At 46.0% G+C, this 21450-nt stretch overlaps 1 protein-coding gene across 1 annotated transcript in view; it reads right to left on the minus strand.

The window, feature by feature from the left end:
• PLCL2 (phospholipase C like 2) overlaps window positions 1–21450 on the minus strand; it is a 623826-nt gene that overhangs the window by 263063 nt on the left and 339313 nt on the right. Inside the window, exon 3 of the mRNA XM_069648899.1 lies at window positions 9929–10132. Coding sequence (XP_069505000.1) covers window positions 9929–10132 — 204 coding nt within the window. The remainder of the gene's footprint in view (window positions 1–9928; window positions 10133–21450) is intronic.

The raw sequence follows: 21450 nt of genomic DNA on the forward strand, positions 1-21450 counted from the left end.
CCGTTCCTAGCAAGCTTTTCAACATCAGTTTAATACAGGGGTGTCCACACAATGAGACCGGGGAGCCAGTTTGAATTTAAAAGCACATCTCACTGTCCACACCATGGGAGCTTGAACTGAAACTGCAACATTCATTGAATTTTGCAATAAAAGTTCAGAATTTGAGTTTTTCATGCTTGGTAACCTTGTTATGTCATTTTTTGGAGGCAAAGATGTGATATGATTTTGCGCCAGCAACAGGGAGCATGAGCGGATATTTGAAGGATCATTAAAGGTCCATGTTTCTTACGGTTATCGAACCGTTTTTAGGTGCGACCTTCTTCTAAGTGGACGTTCCTAACAGCATTGAGGTTTTATATTGCATTTTTGGATCTTGTGGACCTCAAAAACAATTGCCTCCTCGCTTTATAAATGGTGCCCAGTTCTTACAGGCCGGCTTCGGGAACTAACACCATTCAGAAAGGAGCGGCTTAATACTTCGGTGACTCCACTTCTGTGTATTCCTTTGCTTGGTTTATTTTCGCTGGTAACTTTGTATCCCATCCTTTTAGGCTGTTTTGCTTTGAGTCGGCGGTGCTCAGAGACGATCTGTGGCGAATTGGCCACTAGCGTCTGTCTCTTTCCGTCTAGCTGACTTTTGCTGGCCTACACTTCGCCAAAAGCATTTGCACTGATTTTTATTTTCGGTTCCACTTTTTTTGCAGATGGTAAATTGGGGTACGATTTATTCGGGGGTGCAGGTAGTAAGAGTGAGGTGCGTGGGTACTCTCCGTCTCCCCCACATTCTGCGGTTAAAACAAACATTGAAAAATCAGTGAAAAATAAATTGGCAAAAGTGTAGGTCGGCAAAAAATAGTTTATAGACCCCTTCTTTCGCTACCCAAAAACTGTAGCCACCGCAGCAGCGAGGAGCATGTTCTTTCCTCTGCCGTCCCGTGTCAAGGCGCATTACTATGCAATATGCAGGGCCCGTTTCAGGGCCAGAGAAAGCGGCATCAGGAGCCCGGTCCGGCCTACAGGCCTCATGTTGGACACCGCCCGATTAATCCAAACAAGTCCCGAGAAGTGGGGGCGGAGCAGAGGATCACAGGACAAGACTGTACCAACCTAAACACATGACAAGACTGGGACTCTAGCGTCTCATTTCATTTTTTCAAACCCTTTTTTTCCTGCTTTTTGTTCTAAATAAGGGATACATTAAGAAAAAGCAAGTGCTTCTGGAAAATTAAAATAATTTTAAAAAACAGCATGTGCTCCAACATTAGGCGCTGAGCAGTCTACTGCACTTGCTTTTTAATATGTCACGCATTATGATGTAATAATTATAGCTCGCCTGGTGTGTGCGTCTGCTGCGCGTGCGCAGTCCAAGAGCTGCGTTCCCTGGGGGGCTTGCAAGTTGTATTTTGAGAGGTGACTGGCCCATAAGAGGGCAATGTTGGCTCCTGCTCAAATGGGCCTTGAAGTTCGCCGCCATGTTTACCTGAGATTGGCGGCAATGGTCAAAGCTTAGCTGAAGGACCATCATGAGTGGAAAACGACTGCGCCAAAGAGGAGTGTTAAGTGGAGGGTATTTTCCTTAAGCTGTGATGCACTGCTCATTGTCTGACTCTGGATCAGGCCATCACCAGGTCGCTTGGCTACTGGTTGCAGGGCTTTTCCCCAGTCCTACCTACACCAACAATGTCACTGCTGGCCCCCACGAATTAAGCCACTGCCCCTACAGCTGCTGTTCTCCCCCAACCAGCTTCTCAGCCATACCCGGGATCCCCGTACCGTGCTTGAACTGGGGACTCCTGGGAGTCATGGACTTCTGGATCTCCCAATTCATCCCTCCTTACCAAACTCCTCCTACTGGAAACAGATGAGTTGGCAACGCTTAGTGTGGGCAGTGCAATGCTCTCCAAGTCTGGCATTCCAATTTAGGCAGATGTCTTTTGGAGGTCAATAGATAGTGGTAAAAAAAACTCATTGTATTCTTTCTACTGATAAGCAGCTGGAGGTAAACTCAGCCTGTAGCGGTCGCTGAGTCTCTATCCCAGTGTCAATCGCCTCAGCCCGGCCTGGGAAAAGAAATTCTGCGCTAGCCATCATTTGGAAGAAAATGTATGCCAACAGCTTGTATTTGTGCCAGGAAAACAGGGATTCCTATTTCTCGGCAAGTAATTCAAGGCTATGGAATTATATCCAGAGTTTTGAAGAGTCCTTGCCCTGAGACAAGGCGCAAAAGTAACTGTCCGGCATGGCATACCCCAACCAAGTGGCACTGGATCACCTGGAAGCAGTGGCAAATTGCATTGATGCTGCAACTCTCCATATGGCACTTGTCACGGATGTAAGTTGTCAACCATGGTAACACAGCCCCAAGCTGTTCCTCGATGTGCAGGGGAAAGTTCCCAGGACTCCCCTCCGATGGGTTGAAACTGTTAGCTGTAATGCTACCACTGGCTATATATATAGGCCAGACTCGCCTTTTCCCCACCTGCTGCACTGCCGTGCGGTTGAGGGAGAGGAGGATTCCCCAGCATTCTGGTCTCTGGCTGCTTCACCGCCGCAGGCTGTTCATTGGCCCCGCCCCCTCCCTCTGACGTGCTGCAATAGTCACGTGACTGATAACGTGACCACACATAAGGAAGTCCTGCTGCCTCTGCTCCGTCCGGAGCCACCACCGACTACCTGGCTAGACTTACACCACGTAGGCCGAGTACTACGGCGGCAGATCATTTTTTAAATATAAAGCCAATTATGTTTCTCCGAGTCTCGCTGATCAAGTAATTCTGAGCTGTTAGCAGTCATTCCACTCTGACAGATGATGAGCAAACTTGTACATATGCTTGATATTTACAAAAGCTTTATTGTTAGGGTGAGTTTTGTTTAAATATTTTAAAAAAGGAAACACGTAACATGCCCTGTGTTTTAGGTATTTAGTGATTCAGTCGTACAACTCACAGACATATGGCAGGTAAAAAGCTTGTTGGCATTCTTATCTTTCCAAAAGGCTCTTTATTATGCAAAACAGCCCAAACCTCATTGGTTTTATTGGTGCCACTTCACGTTATCTTTGGAGTGCTTTCTCATCAATACACACATACAGAGTATTAAGCAATCACTTTTATATTCAAATACACAACATGCATTTTTTGAACCGTTGCAAAAATGAGGGGTTTCCCTTCAGAAACGTAAAATGATGCCTCATTTTTTACATTTACAACATTAAACACATGCCTATGCTTACGTCAAGCTCAGAGATTCCACAGGTTGCACTACAATGTTGTTCAGAAGCAAGCGCTCATTTCCCTCCCCGGCCCCACTTATCAGAGGTCTGTGGCCGCCCAAAGGGTGCAAGCAGGAAATAGATCCTAGAGAAGTTAAAATGCCGAAGAGTAAATCTGAATGGGCAAGTGCATCAAGAAACATGTGAAAGGATACCCAAAGCCACAGAAGGGTGAGACCAACAAAAACGGGTTGCCAAAGGTACACACCGTTTCACAGCTGTAAAGATAACCATAGAGCCATCTTCACAGAAGCTGCTCAGTGCTAAACTGGCAAATGGCATCCCTACTGGGCTTATCATGTGTATTTGATGGCATTCTGCTGCACGCTCAGTACTACCAGGAGAACCAACTTCAAATTATGTAACAATGCATAACTGTGATGTTTATAAGTCATTTTACATAACTATATTTTAAATACAAGGTAGGACCTTTACTGTGAAACAGTACTTCAAACGACAGGACATTTAGATCTATACCCACAAATCTCAAAATATTCCTATGTATTGTACAGTCCAACCAACTCTACAGAGTTAACAAACATTTTAAATCACATTAAGCGCAAGTGGGCAAGACCCATAGCCTGAACCATACCCACAATGGTAATATTGTGCTGGAACGCCCAATCCATTGCTCAGTTTTACCCTTGTAGATTTGGATATTTTGAACAATGGCACAAACAGCAATGATGTAAACAGTATGTAGCACTTCATGTGTTATAAAAGGTGCCTGCATTGTGCAGTTACCAGGAATGCTGTTGCTTCCCACACATGAATGTTGAAGGTCGCCCGTATCCATTGCTCCACCGTGAGAATGAACAGCCAAAGATTGCAAGGACCTTCTCCAGCTGTCTTTACTATATGGAGGCCTTTATACGCAGGCAGAGTTTACACATTTCACTTGTGATTTTGCCATATTTTAATGGATTTCCAGCCAAAGGGATTGAAGGTACATCAGGTGCAGCAGGTAACTTACCTTATTTTCATGTTACCGTCTGCTAACAACAGAGCTGCAAACATGAGAAGGGGGTCGAGTTCTTTTTATAAGATGTGCCTGTACCACTTGCATGTATTTCATATGTATCATTTGACGAGACCGGATGTAGAAATGAAGTTATGTCGCATTAATATTACAGACCAGTCTACCTGCTTCCCAGAGTAATAACGGGAAATTTGTGAGAGAAACCAGATATTGGCACTGAAACCAAAATTCTTTGTGACAACCTTTTCTCACTTTTTAGCCGTAACAATTACCTGTAGTGCACTCAAGTGTAGAACACACTGCCTTCTCCAAATCTTGGGCATCGGAGATCTGAAAATACTCTTTCAATTAACATACCATAGAAGATAACGGTCTTGAATTAATAGAGAGAACGCAATAACTGCCTAATCCCTGCAACCTTAAAAACATCCTTATAATGTTATGGAGCAAAATGGGGGTGAAGGGGCGTCGTTTGGAAACAACGCAGACAGAGTTTGTTGAATGGGTGGAGTCTGGTGAAGGTGCAGAGTCTGGCAGAGAGGGAGTAAAGTTTGGGGGTGCATGCACTTATGTGGGCAGAAGGAAACCTAAATATGCCACTTCCCCTGGTGCCACCCCATTATCCTAGAGAGAGAGAGTGTGTGTGTGAGAGAGTGAGTGAGAGTGAGAGTGTGTGAGAGAGAGTGTGTGAGAGAGAGTGTGTGAGAGAGAGTGTGTGAGAGAGAGTGAGTGAGAGAGAGTGTGTGAGAGAGAGTGTGTGAGAGAGAGTGTGTGAGAGAGAGTGTGTGAGAGAGAGTGTGTGAGTGAGAGTGTGTGAGTCTGAGTGTGAGTGAGTGTGTGTGTGTGTGTGTACACTTCATGCCACCCCTGCATAAGTTAGTGCCCCACTTGGCCCACCCCAGTCAAAAGAGTCTGGACATGCCATTGCTAAGCGACATCGCAATGCTGTGTGAGCCAAGAATCTCCCTGATCACGAATAATATCCACCATCTTGCTTCTTCTATTCAGGACAATATTGCGCTTTGCAGAATGCCCTTTCAGCAATATACAGGCACTCATCCATACTCCGGTGAGGACAGGTGCTTGATAAAGGAGAAGCCTGGATGGCTCAATGAGTTCACAAATCGAGTACCCGCACAGAAGTGTTCCCAGATTCCACCTTTTCTCTAGGGAGAGCTCTACTCTTTACAAATACTAGTCATTGATCTATGGGGCTTGCCAGGGCTCCTGCAGCTTAGTGCAGGCAGAAACAGCGGAATGCAGCTCAAACATAGCAGGGTACCATCAATACTGCAGGTAAGACCAGACTGCAGCTCAAATACACAACAGTGCCGTCAATACTGCCGGCAACACCAGACTGTCGCTCAAATATACCACAGTGCCATCAAAAGTGCCGGCAACACCAGACTACAGCTCAAATACACCAGGGGCCATCAATTCTGCTCACAACACCAGACTGCAGCTAAACTATACCAGGGTGCCATTAATAGTGCCGGCAACACCAGACACCAGACTGCAGCTCAAATATACCAGAGTGCCATCAATTCTACCTGCAGCACCAAACTGCAGCTCGGATATACAAGGGTGCTTCAATATTGCCGGCACCACCCGACTAATATACCAGGGTGCCATCATTACTGCCAGCAACACCAGAATGCAGCACAAATATACCAGGCTGCCAACAATACTGCTGGCACCCACGGACTGCAGCTGAAATATATGAGGGTGTCATCAACCCTGCCAGTAACACCAGACTGCAGCTCAAATATAACAGGTTGCCATCAATACTGCTCGCACCACCGGACTCCAGCTCAAATATACCAGAGTGCCATATATACTGCCGGAACCACCGGGCTACAGCTCAAATATACCAGAGTGCCATCAATACTGCCGGAACCACCGGGCTACAGCTCAAATATACCAAAGTGGCATCAATACTGCCGGAACCACCGGGCTTTAGCTCAAATATACCAAAGTGGCATCAATACTGCCGGAACCACTGGGCTGCAGCTCAAATATACCAAAGTGGCATCAATACTGCCGGAACCACCGGGCTGCAGCTCAAATATACCAAAGTGGCATCAATCCTGCCAGTAACACCATACTGCTGCTCAACTATAGGTGCCATCAAAACTGCCAGTAACAGCAGAATGCAGCTGAAATTACCAGGGTGACATCAATACTGCCAGCATCACGCACTGTAGCTGAAATATGCAACGGTGCCAACAATGCTGCCGGCACCAACGGACAGCGGCTCAAATACACCAGGGGCCATCAATACTGCTCACAACACCAGACTGCAGCTCAAATATACCAGAGTGCCATCAATTCTACCTACAGCACCAAACTGCAGCTCAGATATACAAGGGTGCTTCAATATTGCCGGCACCACCCGACTAATATACCAGGGTGCCATCATTACTGCCAGCAACACCAGAATGCAGCACAAATATACCAGGCTGCCAACAATACTGCTGGCACCCACGGACTGCAGCTGAAATATATGAGGGTGTCATCAACCCTGCCAGTAACACCAGACTGCAGCTCAAATATAACAGGGTGCCATCAATACTGCTGGCACCACCGGACTCCAGCTCAAATATACCAGAGTGCCATCAATACTGCCGGAACCACCGGGCTACAGCTCAAATATACCAGAGTGCCATCAATACTGCCGGAACCACCGGGCTACAGCTCAAATATACCAAAGTGGCATCAATACTGCCGGAACCACCGGGCTTTAGCTCAAATATACCAAAGTGGCATCAATACTGCCGGAACCACTGGGCTGCAGCTCAAATATACCAAAGTGGCATCAATACTGCCGGAACCACCGGGCTACAGCTCAAATATACCAAAGTGGCATCAATACTGCCGGAACCACCGGGCTGCAGCTCAAATATACCAAAGTGGCATCAATCCTGCCAGTAACACCATACTGCTGCTCAACTATAGGTGCCATCAAAACTGCCAGTAACAGCAGAATGCAGCTGAAATTACCAGGGTGACATCAATACTGCCAGCATCACGCACTGTAGCTGAAATATGCAACGGTGCCAACAATGCTGCCGGCACCAACGGACAGCGGCTCAAATACACCAGGGGCCATCAATACTGCTCACAACACCAGACTGCAGCTCAAATATACCAGAGTGCCATCAATTCTACCTACAGCACCAAACTGCAGCTCAGATATACAAGGGTGCTTCAATATTGCCGGCACCACCCGACTAATATACCAGGGTGCCATCATTACCGCCAGCAACACCAGAAGGCAGCACAAATATACCAGGGTGCCAACAATACTGCCGGCACCCACGGACTGCAGCTGAAATATACCAAAGTGCCATCAATCCTGCCAGTAACACCAGAATGCAGCTGAAATTACCAGTGTGACATCAATACAGCCGGCACCACGTACTGCAGCCCAAATATACCAGGGTGCCATCAGAACAGCCGGCGCCACGTACTGCAGCTCAAATATACCAGGGTGCCATCAATACAGCCGGCACCATCTACTGCAGCTGAAATATACCAGGATGCCATCTATACTTCTGGCAACACCAGACTGCAGCTGAAATATACAACGGTGCCAACAATACTGCTGGCACCACCGGACTGCAGCGCAAATATACCAGGGCGCCATCAATACTGCTGGCACCACCAAACTTCAGCTCAGATATACTAGAGGGCCATCAATACTGCCGGCACCACCGGACTCCAACTCACATATACCAGGGTGCCAACAACACTGCAGGCAACACCAAACTGCCGCTCAAATATACCAGGATGCCATCCAAACTGCCAATAACACCAGACTGCAGCTCAAATTACCAGGGTGCTATCAATACTGCCAGCACCACGTACTGCAGCTAAAATATGCCAGGGTGCCAAGTACACTGCCGGCAACACCAGACTGCAGCTGAAATATGCAACGGTGCCAACAATGCTGCCGGCACCAACGGACTGCAGCTCAAATATACCAGGGTGCCATCAATACTGCTGGCACCACCAAACTGCAGCTCAAATATACAGGGGTCCATCCATACTGCCAACACCACCAGTCTGCAGCTTAAATATAGGGGGTTCCATCAATGCTGCCAGTAACATCAGGGCGCTGCTCAACATTCAGAGGCGATGCAAGTAACAGGGTGCCCAGCCCAGGGATTGCAGTTGCCAGCCCTGGATCGCCTGTCACGATGCCCACTCCATACCCGGCCATCGAATGCCTGCCCACAGGATCTGCTGTGAACACAAGTGCCTAAGCAAGTAACCCGGCAGAAGGTTCCCCCGAAAGGCGCAGTTATCGCACCAGCAATTAGTGGGTTCACTAGAGCGAACAAAGGTCACGCGGCAAAGACCTCAAACTGACACGCCTTTCCTGCATCCGGCGGAAGTCGGGCCCCAGAGAGCTGGACGCAGAGGTCGCGCCTTCTCATAGAAAGGTCACGCATCTGGACCCTTCTCCCCTCGGGGCTCTAGCCACAGTCCCCCTTTGAGAGCACCCCTGGCCCCACCTTCCGACCCAGACATGTGTGGCCTCGGATGGCCAGACCACCCCGCGGCAATCACTGCTCGATACCTCACTGTCCAGATGTGGTATTTGTGCGGTAAGTGAGCGTTGATCCACACTCCTCAATGTCTCGCATACTGACAACAATGCACAGAAAAACAGCAATACGTTTCCAATCGCCCTAAAAAGGAGGCCATATAGCCACCCCCCATTACAAAGCAGCCGCCCTTCAGCAGGAGCCAATGGGAAACGGCCAATATGTTACCTCTATTATTCCTCTATATTTGACATCTTAATATTGTAGGCCTCTGCAATGAACGGTTTCCCTAAAACGCACGGCCAAAGTGTATCGCATAGTATTCCCGCTTCCACCAGTAAAAACCAGTTAACAGTCAGTAAAAAGCATCCGATCAAAACTCGACATTCCCAAATGAAACTCGACTTTCCCAATTGAAAGAGCTCAGGGGCAGTTTCCGACCTGGAACACAATGGAACTGAAGAGCAGGGCGGGGCCAGGGGTGATGGAAAGACTGATGCTTCCAGCCAAGTGTACCTGCGGAAACGAGAGCTGTGTATGTCTCTCTAGCGCAAAGAGGCCAGCACCTCTTGGACTGCAGCCGCCACCACTACTCACGGAACACACGCATTTGCCAGCAGCCCTTACAAATACAGATATAATGTTATGATATAGCGCTGTATGCAGGATTCCTCCCGGTTCAAAATGGAGCATCCAGGATTACATCCTTTCCTCTCAATTGCCCCATCAATGCACCCTGTGCAGTGGTACAATCTAAGCTACCCGATACTGTTTTGCTCGCGCTCCATTGCCTCTCAAATTTAGGTTCACACCTTATCAAGGACCCAAATCAAACTGGAAAAAGATGGAGGGCCCTGTAAAAGCTTTGCTCGGCCAAAGACCCGCACAGTCACATTTCTTCAAGTGTGATTTTCGTACCTTTAATTCGCTCCCCAGACGCACACTAAAGGCTTCCCCAGCGAGCAACCTCCGGAAGCTGTCAGATCCGGTCTGATCACGGAGAGGCCTTTTTGCACCAAAGCTGGAGCGGGAACGAGGGACTGAAGTGACCTCGGTGGATGGTAACAGTGTAACGCAAGCAAGCAGGGGAGTAGTAGTAGTAGTAGTAGTAGTAGTAGAGGGACTTACCATGTCGTAGGCCGTGACGATCTTCCGCAGGACCTCAGGGACGGCCCCTTGGAGCTCCATGGTTGGGTACTGGTCGCTGAGGTTCATGACCACCAATGGCGCGTTGTCCGGCCCAACTAGGCGGGTGGACAACGCCAAGATACACTGCATGAAATTTGCCACCGGAGAGAGGCCGCACAGCTCTTTGAAGGACACCACGGCATTCTGTCAAAGAGAGAGAAGGAAAAGCCACCTGGTGTTAGCTCATTGTGATGCCAACTACATGTCTCATTTTTACTCTTTGTATTTATAGATCGAGGGCTCGGGCCTCCAAAATGTATTTCACCTTCCAAGATTCCCATCTGCACATCACGTACAGTTTTGAGCGACTTTTAAGGAGCACGTCAGTGCATTAGGGTTCTACTGTAAGGCCATTTTAACCACAGTCTTGGAATATCCAACATTTTTATTATCAAAATACTTGAAGGGTTACGAGAATAATATTTAGTATCCAAAGTTCCTCCCTTTTTTGCCCTCATCCAACCCACCTCCTGTACAAACACTGCCTGGTGCACTTCTGGGCAAGAAAGCCCATTTACTCCGTACCCCTATTTCCCACAGCATTGTGACCTGCGGGTCCTTTAGCTAAATCGGGCACCTGCAGACTTCGATTTCACCCGCCTGCTGCAACCATCTTTCAGTAAGGCCACTCCTCTCTGCCAAACAAAGCTTTGAACATCTTCTCAACCAGCCCACCATAGGGGATCCTCGGTTCGACTTCCAGAAATTAAGAGCCGCCATCTTGACTGAAAATAATACAGCATGGATAACCCTTTTCTCAACAGTTTTCATGGCTAAGGGAGGAAGTCCCTAAGAGGGAGTCTCCGCCAACCGGCAGGTGCAGGCACTCCCCAACCTCTTCATAACTGTGATCCAAAGTGTTAGAACCTTCAGAAATTAGCACCTCATGCAACCCATGGTGCCCCCTGTTCCCAGGGGAGATGCAGCCCTGGCAGGAAGGCAAATTGTGCTGTAGGATTTGTGCTGTGAAATTGCAGTGATGCAGAACTTAAAATTGCATTTCTTGGGTTCTTAAACAAAAGGATGAGATGTGTCAAGGGTTTTGACCCATGCTGAATCAATAGACTGGGTAGATGTGGGGATGAGCTATCGCCGCCCACATTCACGCCAGAATCCAGGAGAACTGCGCAGTTGGCACAAGACCACTCCAAAGATACAACCTTCTTGTGGGGGTTCCACATCACCTCTCTACTGTAAGGATGCCATCAAAACAATGTTAAGCAAGAGTCCTATACTATCAAGCAAAAGACCAATCTATTGAAATGCAGTAATTCAAGACAGATCCCCAAAATGGATGCAATACCGGTGCTCACCACTATCAGAAAGCCGGCGTTTTAAAACCACCAGACTTTTGTGTAAAACTGCACAGAGGAATCCAAACCAGGCCAAGGAAAGACTTTCTAAGAGGTGGATACAATGTAAAACTATATTCTGAAATGACTTGAAGGAAGTAATTATTTAATGTATATGTAAAAATTGTAAGTTTGATTTACACTGGGAACTAAAGTGACATTTAGCTGAATTCTGCCTGACAACTACCCCCGACAGGAGAAACCCGCTCAGCCACTCTTCCCAGGCCTAGCTGCATCCTGCTTCCCCACCAAAAGGAGATGACACCTCTCTGATTAGATTAGGGGAGGGGCACCTGCAGGAAGTTGAACAAAGCCCTGTCCTGGGTTAAGGCAAATGTTATATTGGGGGGCTCGTAAAGTGGCTTCCTTTTGGGGGAAACTGGGAGGGGAAGTGCCTCTGCTAGCAAGCTGAGCTTGGGGGAAGTGGATAAACCAGTTATTCCACCATGTGATGTGGGAAGCCACACCCCTTTTTGACCAGGGCATGATTTTAAAAAGATAGATAACTCATAGTGCGGACTGGTCAAAATTATATAAATAATATCATTATTCTTGGGATTTTTCTGTGCACGTTTTAAGAGGCGTTAGCACCCTGTGGTGTATTCTGGGGGGTTGCTAGCGGAAAATAGGGTCTTACTCCAAATGTCTGCATGTTAAAAATCTGACACTTCATCAATTAATGTCCATACTCCTTGCGCACGTTTGTGTAATTTTGGTGAATGTCTGATATTGGTAAACCGGCCAAAAAGCACAAAATGTTGATCAGAGGCGGACAAGCATGGACCATAAGGAATATATAATGTGTACATGTAATGTCAACCACTTGTGTACCTGGGAAATATGTATTCGGATCAGAAATAGATTTGTGTGCACATTGACCAGGGGAGTGTCATTTCTATAGGTCATAAAAATGACATCACTCTGACACACCATCCCTTCCCAAATCAGGAACCAAAGAATCTATTGACCTATCAAATCAAGAGAGGGGCAGGCTTAGTGATGCTACGCGCACACCCACTTTCAAAACACATTAAAGGAACATTGAAGCCCAGGTAGAGACATTCACTTTCCACTTTCTTGCGGGACGCTTTGCCGAGAGACTCCAGACTTCAAATCCATCATCCTCCAGAGACCAGAGATCCAAAGAGATCCAGAGAGACCAGAGATCCAGAGAGACCAGAACCGGTGCTTGCCAGACCCAGAGAGCAGAGCTGACCCAGATAGCCGGGACTTCAGAACCACCCACCGGAAGTCTCGTCCAACCTGACCAGACCTTGACGGCTTATTTCAAAAATATAGTGTGAGTACTCACTGTGCAAAACCAATCTCTTTGTTAAAATAATCTAATCCAAACTATTTTAACCTAAGTAGAACTGCCTCCTAGAAATCCTGTCATCTGTCATTCTAAAGCTGCAAACTGTCACCTGTCATTTTGAGTTTTACTTTAAATCCGAAAATCTACCTTTATTAAATTGTCCGTATCTCTGGAACCGTTTTAACTTTCCTCTGAAAGCTTAGAATCTAAGCTTTCCAACAAGCCTAGAACCGACTTCCTACTCCTTATACTTTTACCGCAATCGCGATTTACGCACTCGCAAAATTTACAGCGATTTGGCCTGATTTCGTCATCTGTAAAAAGATAGCCGCTTTTGCCTGAACTGCTAAAATTCGTTTGCAACCTAATAACCATCCCTGAACCATTGTTAGGGCTGACCTGAACTGATTTAAAGTGTCTCCCACTCACCCTGATCCTCCTATAGGGAATTAAAAGCAATTTTAGCATTTTTCACTTCCTTGCCACCACATTACAAAGCACTCTTGCCCGTGTTTTAAAAAGCATACCTTTTGTCTAAGCTTGCTGGGGGGAACTGAATTCCGTATTGTATTTAATTGTATTCCTGAAGCCTGTGTGTTACTTCCATCTCCTTGCATTGCATATAGGGGGGGGGGGTGAATTGCTACCAGGGGAAAAGTGAACATATTATCTCTTGTGAAACCATATCAGTTTATTTTCTGTACTGCATTTATTCCACCTTGCATTTCCTTGAAACCATAAAGCATTTCAGCTACCTCATCCTCTATACTACTTCTAAGTAACCAAATCAGTTTACCAGTAGAACCTTATCCATTGCTGATCACTGTCATATTTTAAGTGTGATATCCAATATTAATTTATTATAAAAGTGTGATAGATATCTATTGTTATATTTCTCAAATAAACCTTTTAAATTTGCAAAACTGACCTACTTCTTGGCTCAGTGGGGTCAGGGGGATTCTAAGAGAGGGTTGTTATATAAGGGTTGTCATCCAGAGTACATGAACTGGACCTAAAAATATATCAATAAGGGTTTCCCTCAGCATCCCAGACTAGGCATTGACTTAGCTGTAGTGTTGAAGTGAAGCCGCTTAACAGATGTCGGAGACCAGATCCCAAAATGCATAAAATATTTGTGAGAAACCTAGGGGTATTGTCCCATTTAGACACAGAGTCTTCTATTCAGGTGGCCAGGAGAGGGCCATCGCTCTTGGATCCCAACCCTCAGGATGGACGAGCGAGGGGGGATCACCTGGGTAGAGGAATCTTCATGGAAAAACCCCAGGCAAGACGCAGTATTCAGACGGGACATCCGAAGAGGAGGAGGAAGTCCCGGACACTTTCATGGGATACATTGATTCCCGTCACCCAAATCAAGATCTAATTTCCCCCAATTCTGATCCTGTTATCAATGACCCAAGGGGGAGGAGAGTCAATTGCCCAAGGTGGGGAAGCAAGAAAAAACGAAAACAGACAGGAGTCTGATGTTAATATCCATTCATCCTCTACCAATTTAAATCAAAGGGAATACCATCAAAACTCAGGTTTGTATAATCAACCTTCAGGAATAATGAAGGGGGCAACCATCCCCTTGCTGGAAAACCAGGCTAAAAGATTTCACTATGCCCATTGCCGATTCCCTGATAAAGTAGCAGGAAAAAGATCTATCCTCTAAAACCCTTCCATCACCTTCTCCCCATTTCCAAGTAATACTGGGACAAGGAAGCGGCAACTCAGAGCCTAGAAGATTACCCATAGAGACAACATGGGGAAAGTAAGGGAAACCTACCATAGAAAGAACTCAAGTTGTCCCACTAATAGTCAGGCAGGGTCAGGCCTTTAACGATGACCATTCACACCTGACTCCACTTGACTATTTTTTCCACTATAAAAGGTGTGGTTTCACACACGGAAGGGAGCGAGCTGGGGATTCTCTTAAGACCCGAGAAGCCAGGAAGCTGAGAGCAGCAGGAGAAGCAGGTTGGAGGAGAAAGATGTGCCGAGACGCTTGTCCGGTGTTTGAGAAGGGCTGCAGCATGGCTAAGTGGCCATGCCTCCAACGAGCCGGGGAAGGCCGGCAGTATCTTGCTGGTGGAGTTTCTGAAAATGCGTGTTCCCTTGGGAATTGTGCCGGTCCCAAGGGTGTCTAAGGAGCAGGTGGTGAGATCCTGACCTCCAACCCAGTGTATCCAGTGGAACCGCTTGTCAACGTGACGCTGACCAGTGAGTGAGAGAGAAACTCGGGAACGTGCGTTTGACTGAAGAGGAGCGAGAGAAAGAATTTTAAAGCTGCACGGAAAGGTTTGAAAGTGTGCAAAGGACAGAAAGTATAAGAAATAATAATAAGAAAAGAAACAGAAGAAAGGAAGTTGCACTAGTGTCGCAAAGGAAGAGAAAAGCGAAAAGAAAGGCATGTGAAGAGTTTAAAGAGTGGAAAGCGGGTACGATGAAGAGAAATGCAAAACGTACACGGTAAAGAGAGGACAATATATTAGGCATGCAGGAGAAGCACGAGAAAGTAAAGGAAAGTGCAAGTGTGCATGGTGAACCAAGTGTAAGAGTGTACAGTGAAACGAAAGAATCAGAAAAGGGAACGTGCAACTGTGCACGGGCAAGAAGCCAAGGAAAATAAGGGGTGCATGAGGCACCTGAAGGTGAGAAGTTTAAAAGATAAGTAAGAAATAAAGAGAAGGGGTTGCAGATCAGAGTGGTCACGCCTAGGAGCAGCAAAGAACCAGGCAGTTTTGAAAGGCCCCGATTGTACCCCACATGTGAAGTGTGTGTGAAAGAACTGTGTTCAACAGGAAAGGTACATCCTGACAAGTTGAAAGGGTATTTGAAACTGAGACGGGCATGAGCTTGGGGAAGGGCACCCTAAGCGACCTAACAAACAAAACAAAGTGCATTTTGACAAAGCAATTTGTGTTGGCAGCGGAGAGGGGCTTGAGCTGGGGAAGGGAACCGTGAGTGGCCCAGCCAAGTTGGAGACTTATTGTTTTTGTTGTGTTGAAAGGATTGAAGCATGAGAAAGGAAGCCCCGAGAAGCTTCAAAAGGAACTGTTATATTTCCTTTGTGGTGTTTAGTACAAGGTGAAGCTTGGGGAAGGGAACCCAAAGGCACTGAAGGTATTTGAAACCACTGGAAGGTCTCTGTGGAGAAAGGTGGTCTTACAAACAGCCTTTTTTGATTGAACTTTGTGACATTGACCAAACTACACCTGGTGAGAAGACCACCTGAAACCAGTGCTGGATTCCAATTTTCTGTGGAACCTCTATTTTCTTTTTTTTTAAAGACTTCCTATCACCTTTTTCTAAACAGTGAGAGCAAGCATAGGTTTAGACACAGACTTATTTTGGACTATTAGACATTGACGACCTTTAGAAACATCAGTTAAGGAAACCATCCCTGTAGAGTTAGAGCCAGTCAAGCAATACACCAACCTAGGAACCTTAGTAAATAGAGGTTTTACAATGAACAACTTTGAGTCTGTGTCTCTCTTTATTCCATGTCTGTCTCAAATTTACCTAATATATTGCAATCCCCAGCTCCTCTAGCCATGTGTGTCCCAAGGCAGAGGACCGGGACATTATACGGGAGGTAGTATACTTTGGTTGTGATTAACATGATCATCAACCGTTCCCTCCCAAAATGTTGGCTTGCAAATGGGCATGGATGAACACTTTCTGCTTTCGTTCTAATAACCCTCCATGGAGCAGCCAATCATTTGAATGCAAGAAGCCTCTTGTGTTTTCAAACCGAATTGATACGTGTTCCGACAAAAAAAATAATAATGTGTGCCTTGGAATGAATTACAACTAAAACTTGCACTACACGGAGGAATATTGTGTCCTTATGCTCATATAACACTTGACAGTGGATGTGACACAATTTATTCGAACCAAGTAGCTAGCATGTTGTGGAAATATTCAAAGTGCTATATTCTAATGCATCCCGTCATTTGAATATTCAGTAACCAGGACAGAAAATGGGCAGTAAAACAGTACAATACGGCGGCTTGGTTTTGCCGTGATGTCATTGTGCATTGAGTTACAAGCCATACCTCCTCTTTGTACTTCATAGATGGACCCGTGAAGCACAATCAGGTGTCATTCTCTAGAGTGGGGACCCCGTTTTCTACATTTTGCTAGCATATTGTGAACTGGTAAGAACCGATAAAGGGATTTTTTGTACCCATTACTGTAATTTTAAACTCTTGTGATTATTTGAATTTTGTCATTTAAGTTCTGTACTTGGGCCAGACAGAAAATATGTTTATTAGTATATTCTCTTTTATTTGACGACACATCTTGGAATGCCTTATTGTTTGATGTTTGTAGCTTGCCCCATCTTTAGATTTAGATAGGCGTTCAACCAACACATTGAAGTTCAATAAACGCTCTTGAACTGTGATCACTTCCTTACAAATGTATATATGTATATATACACACACACACACACACACACACACACACACACACACCAACTGTAAGGAACTCATGCGGCAACAGTAAAGACAGACAAGTGATCACAGTTCAAGGGTGTTTATTAAACTGTATAGGTAGGTTGGAAAAATGCCTAATCTAAACCTAAATCTAAGATGGGAGCAAGCTTCTACCATCAAACAATAAGCCTGTCCTAGTTGTGTCGTCAAATAAAAGGGCCTATACTAAAACATCTATTGCCAATCCTTAGACTAAATACAAAAGGAAGTGTGGGATAATGTTCTTAAGAAAGAAGGAAGTGTTTAAAAATAATATGTCAGGATGCAGTACTTGGGATCTTGCTTCCCCACGTTTTCAACATGGGACAAGGTAGGACTTTGGAGCAGAGCACAGGCTCAAGCTTTCCCAGCATGAGCCAACAGTTCTGCTTTCAGCAATCAGGGGTCTTTATGACCAAAAAGTCTCTTGCCGCTGTGGGCCTGATGTATTCAAATAATGAACAGTGTTCCTTTTCCCATATGCATTGGGTGATGTCTTTTCCACCGCTGAGTCACCCTCATCCGGGCTCGGACCCTTGTCAATTGTTAGCCTCCCTCCACTGGGTTCGCTATGGCTTTCAACACAATTTCTTTGTGATATTCATGAATCTTCATGTATTTTTGTACAGTTCACTGTGGACATCCCTCGTTCGGGTTCACTCTAGCCAATATTGTCAATCTAGCCTTTTCGATTCAACTCTTACGATGCAGGATTCGTTTCACAATCATCTGTCGGTCAAAGACTTTTGACTGTACAGAGGATTTTACAAGACCCTGAATGACGACTTCGAACCCCTTCTCGCCTTTTCCAAGGCCTTCTGGTTATGCTAGTTTCAACAATCGGGTAATAGACCAGAGTTTGAGTGAGCACCCACGTGGGGCTGAACTCCCCTATTGCTGTCTTTCCCCCTCTTAGCATCAATAGCTCTTTTAACCTTTCACAGTTCAATACGCAATTTGCTACTTTTCGTTCAACACAGTTCGGTTTCTTATTGACTCCCCCTTCGACTCACCAGCTGTGACGAACCACTTGGCTTTCTCTCTCTTTGGAGTCAAGATTGGTACCACGGAGACAGGCGTCTCTCTCCGGCTTGGTTATCAGCGGAGGAGGGTCTCGTGCACAGTCGACATCTGCTGCAACACGCGCTGGCTATTGTTCGCGGTCTTATGGTTCCTTCTGCAGAGGTTTCACAGGCCTTGGACGGAAAGGGCAAGGTCGCTTCTCTCCTTGTCACCCTCTCTGTATGTTCCGTCTTTCTCCTCCTCTTGAACTGACATGCTGTATTAGCTCTCTCGTTGTGTGGTCTGCCTTGCTCGTATTACGCTCCTGTGCTCCACCTTCTATCCCTGTGGGGAAGGGAAAGGGCCGTCAGGTGTGTGCGTGCCTGACCCTGGTGTTTGGACACGTCAGGTAAATGGCTCGAGTGTTAGTCCGTCGTCCTCCGTTATATGCAAAGTGTTCACATCGGTAAGGGGGGGATAAAGTGTTGGTGTATCCTGCGTGGTTGGTTGAGGGAACAGTTGTTGGGAGAAGGGGGATACTGCGTCTCAACTGTTGGTGTCCCACTTCTACTCCCTGAGGATCCCCCATCCAGGTGATGCTCCCTCGCTGGTCCACCCCCAGGACCTGGTATCAATAGCGATGGCCGTGTCCTGGCCACCTGAATGACAGACCCCCGTCAAGGAGACACATTCAGGCTTCTCACAACACACACACAAACACACATATATGAACCGCGAGTACTAGCATTGGTAAAGGTCAGGTAACCCACTAACCAATAAGCTCAAACTCTGCATACTTATCTCACTCAAAAACTCACACAACCATCTCTCGCACAACAAACCGCACGCACTTCACAACACTGCAACAACACATAAACCGGAACAGCACACGTGGACTGACTCCAATCTGATACCTGCACCAAAGCTCAGCACCCGGTGTATACTGAGTTGAAGCTGCCAACAGCACCCCACTTCTCTCACTATCCTACTCCCTTCTTCAACCTACTAACCCATCCCACCTTCATCGTTTGCAGATCCGCCTGAGCGCCTCGGGACCAATTCCGTTGGTGACGGTGCGCGGTACAAATACCATATATATATATATATATATATATATATGGTATTTGTACATATACATATATAAGCAAGTCATCTGCATAGAGCAAGATTTTATGGTCCAGTACCCCAAAGTTATCCCCCTAAGAAGCATAGTTGATCTGATCATTGCCTTAAGAGTTCGTTTCAATAGTCAATGCATATAGGAGGGTGCTGATATGGGTCACCCCTGTCTAGTTCCAGAATAAAGCAGAGTGGGGTTAGTTATGGCCATTTATATGTATCAAGTACAACAGGCCTTGTATAAGTCATTCTCTATTAAATGAAAGGATCATTAGTAAAAATCTCAAGGAGAAAACGCCACTGGATCCCGTCGAAGGCCTTTTCAGCATCCATTGACGGTACCATTTCTTCTACCCCAAAGTTGACGTTCAGTAGACCTTGAACATTAGCCATTGGAGGACACCCTTTAATAAACTCAGTTTGATCCTGGAGGATACGACTTGGGAGAACCCTCTCCAATCTGAATACAAGACATATGTGTTTAAAAGAGATACAGGCCTAATGGTGCTGCACAGGCTAGGGACGTTTGCCTGTTTAATGAAGACTACAGTGGGTGCATAAAGAGAAGGCGGAAGGAAGCTACTTTCTAAGGCCGCTTAAAACACGTCTCCTAGCTTGGTGGAAATGTATTTGTTAATGTACAAGTCAATTTGAAGGTTGTCTGATCCAATTGCGTTCCCCTTAGCTATGCTAAACATCACAGTTCATCATTTGACATTATGGGAGAGTTCAGATTATCTAAGTGATCTTGCACCACTTGGGAGAGTTTGACTCAGTCCAAAAAGGCCCAATGGTTTACACCACCTGTGAGGAGTCTACTCAATACATATGGTTTTGTAAAGTTGTGTACAAACGGAATTCACACCCTTATCCAAAGGTCACAAGAAATCAGTCCTGTCCCTTACCACACTGAACAATATTTTTCTGTTCTGATATACATAGTGCAAGGCGCACATTTTGCATCTGGCACTAACTATTTGCTAGCAAAATTTGACTCTTGGCGAGTAAGAAATGGTGGGCTGTGTGTATGTATAGAAATGAGGAGGCAAGTGAGATTTATGGCTGGCTAGTATCTGGCAAGATGCATATTTGCCCACTGCATAATGAATAGGGCAGCTGGAATGTAGGTCTATCTACCTCTTTAAAAAAGGATTATTTCACTCTTGTAAAATGTTTCACAGCTTTGTTTTACGTCACATCCTTATACTGGGCCCTCAGTTGTTTCTAGACCACACAGGAGACCATGTACTTGTGTATGTTCTACAGATTCAATATCAAGGAGCCTGTGCCCTGAAAGCTTACACTTTGTACCCCCACAAGGCAACATAGTAGCTCTTACACTAAACCTTGAGTGAGTCCCAATAAACATAGTGTCACTTCAAAGGTGTTACTCAATGCCCAATATTCCTCTGTAAGGTTCAGCAGTGCCTACTTTAGATGTACATATTTGAACATGGCTAAGGGCAGCCGCCATCTCGGAGCTCGGAGGTGGTCTTGGTGGAAAGCGTGATAGCAACAGAGGGTAGCATGGTATTGCTTATGACATTTGGGGGCAAGTAAGAATGGAGAAGCCACAGGTTAAGTCTAGAATATGTAGGAAATACAAAATGTAATGTTGCCCTTTAGAGTGCTTAGCTCGCCATACCTTAGTCAGGGCAATTTTATTTTAGACTTCCATAAAACCTGGGGGTGCCGAAGGTTGTTTTGGTTATATTGGAGGTGATCGGTCATTGGTTGATTACATCATCAGATTGAGACCTGTGACAATTCATGGGATTCTGTCACTTCTCACAAGGGGGAAGCCCTTCCCTATGACGCTAGGGAGGTGAGGCTGCTATCCAATATTCCCCCGTAGGGGTGGTAATAAGGGTGAGGACCTCATAGGGAGGGACTCATCCCTTGGGGATAATGACTCCCTTTCTTTACAGTACTACCTCATAACCCCTTAAGGGACATCCCTACACCCTCTCACCCTTCTTCATATTATGTTAATGTAAGGCAGACCCATTAACACCTACATTTTCTAATAGTACTGAGAAGAGGAAGAATGAAAACTATACAAGCAAGCCGCCAACCCGGTCCGAAGGAGAGCCCCAGGCAGTGGCTTGACCCAAAGAGGGTGGACCGGCTGGTCAATAAATGACGCCGATACTGCAAAGGCCTCAAACCAAGAGGCAAAGCACCAGGAAGAAG

The sequence above is a fragment of the Ambystoma mexicanum genome, chromosome 2q, assembly GCF_040938575.1.
Source record: "Ambystoma mexicanum isolate Mex_15411 chromosome 2q, UKY_AmexF1_1, whole genome shotgun sequence".
NCBI lineage: Eukaryota > Metazoa > Chordata > Amphibia > Caudata > Ambystomatidae > Ambystoma > Ambystoma mexicanum.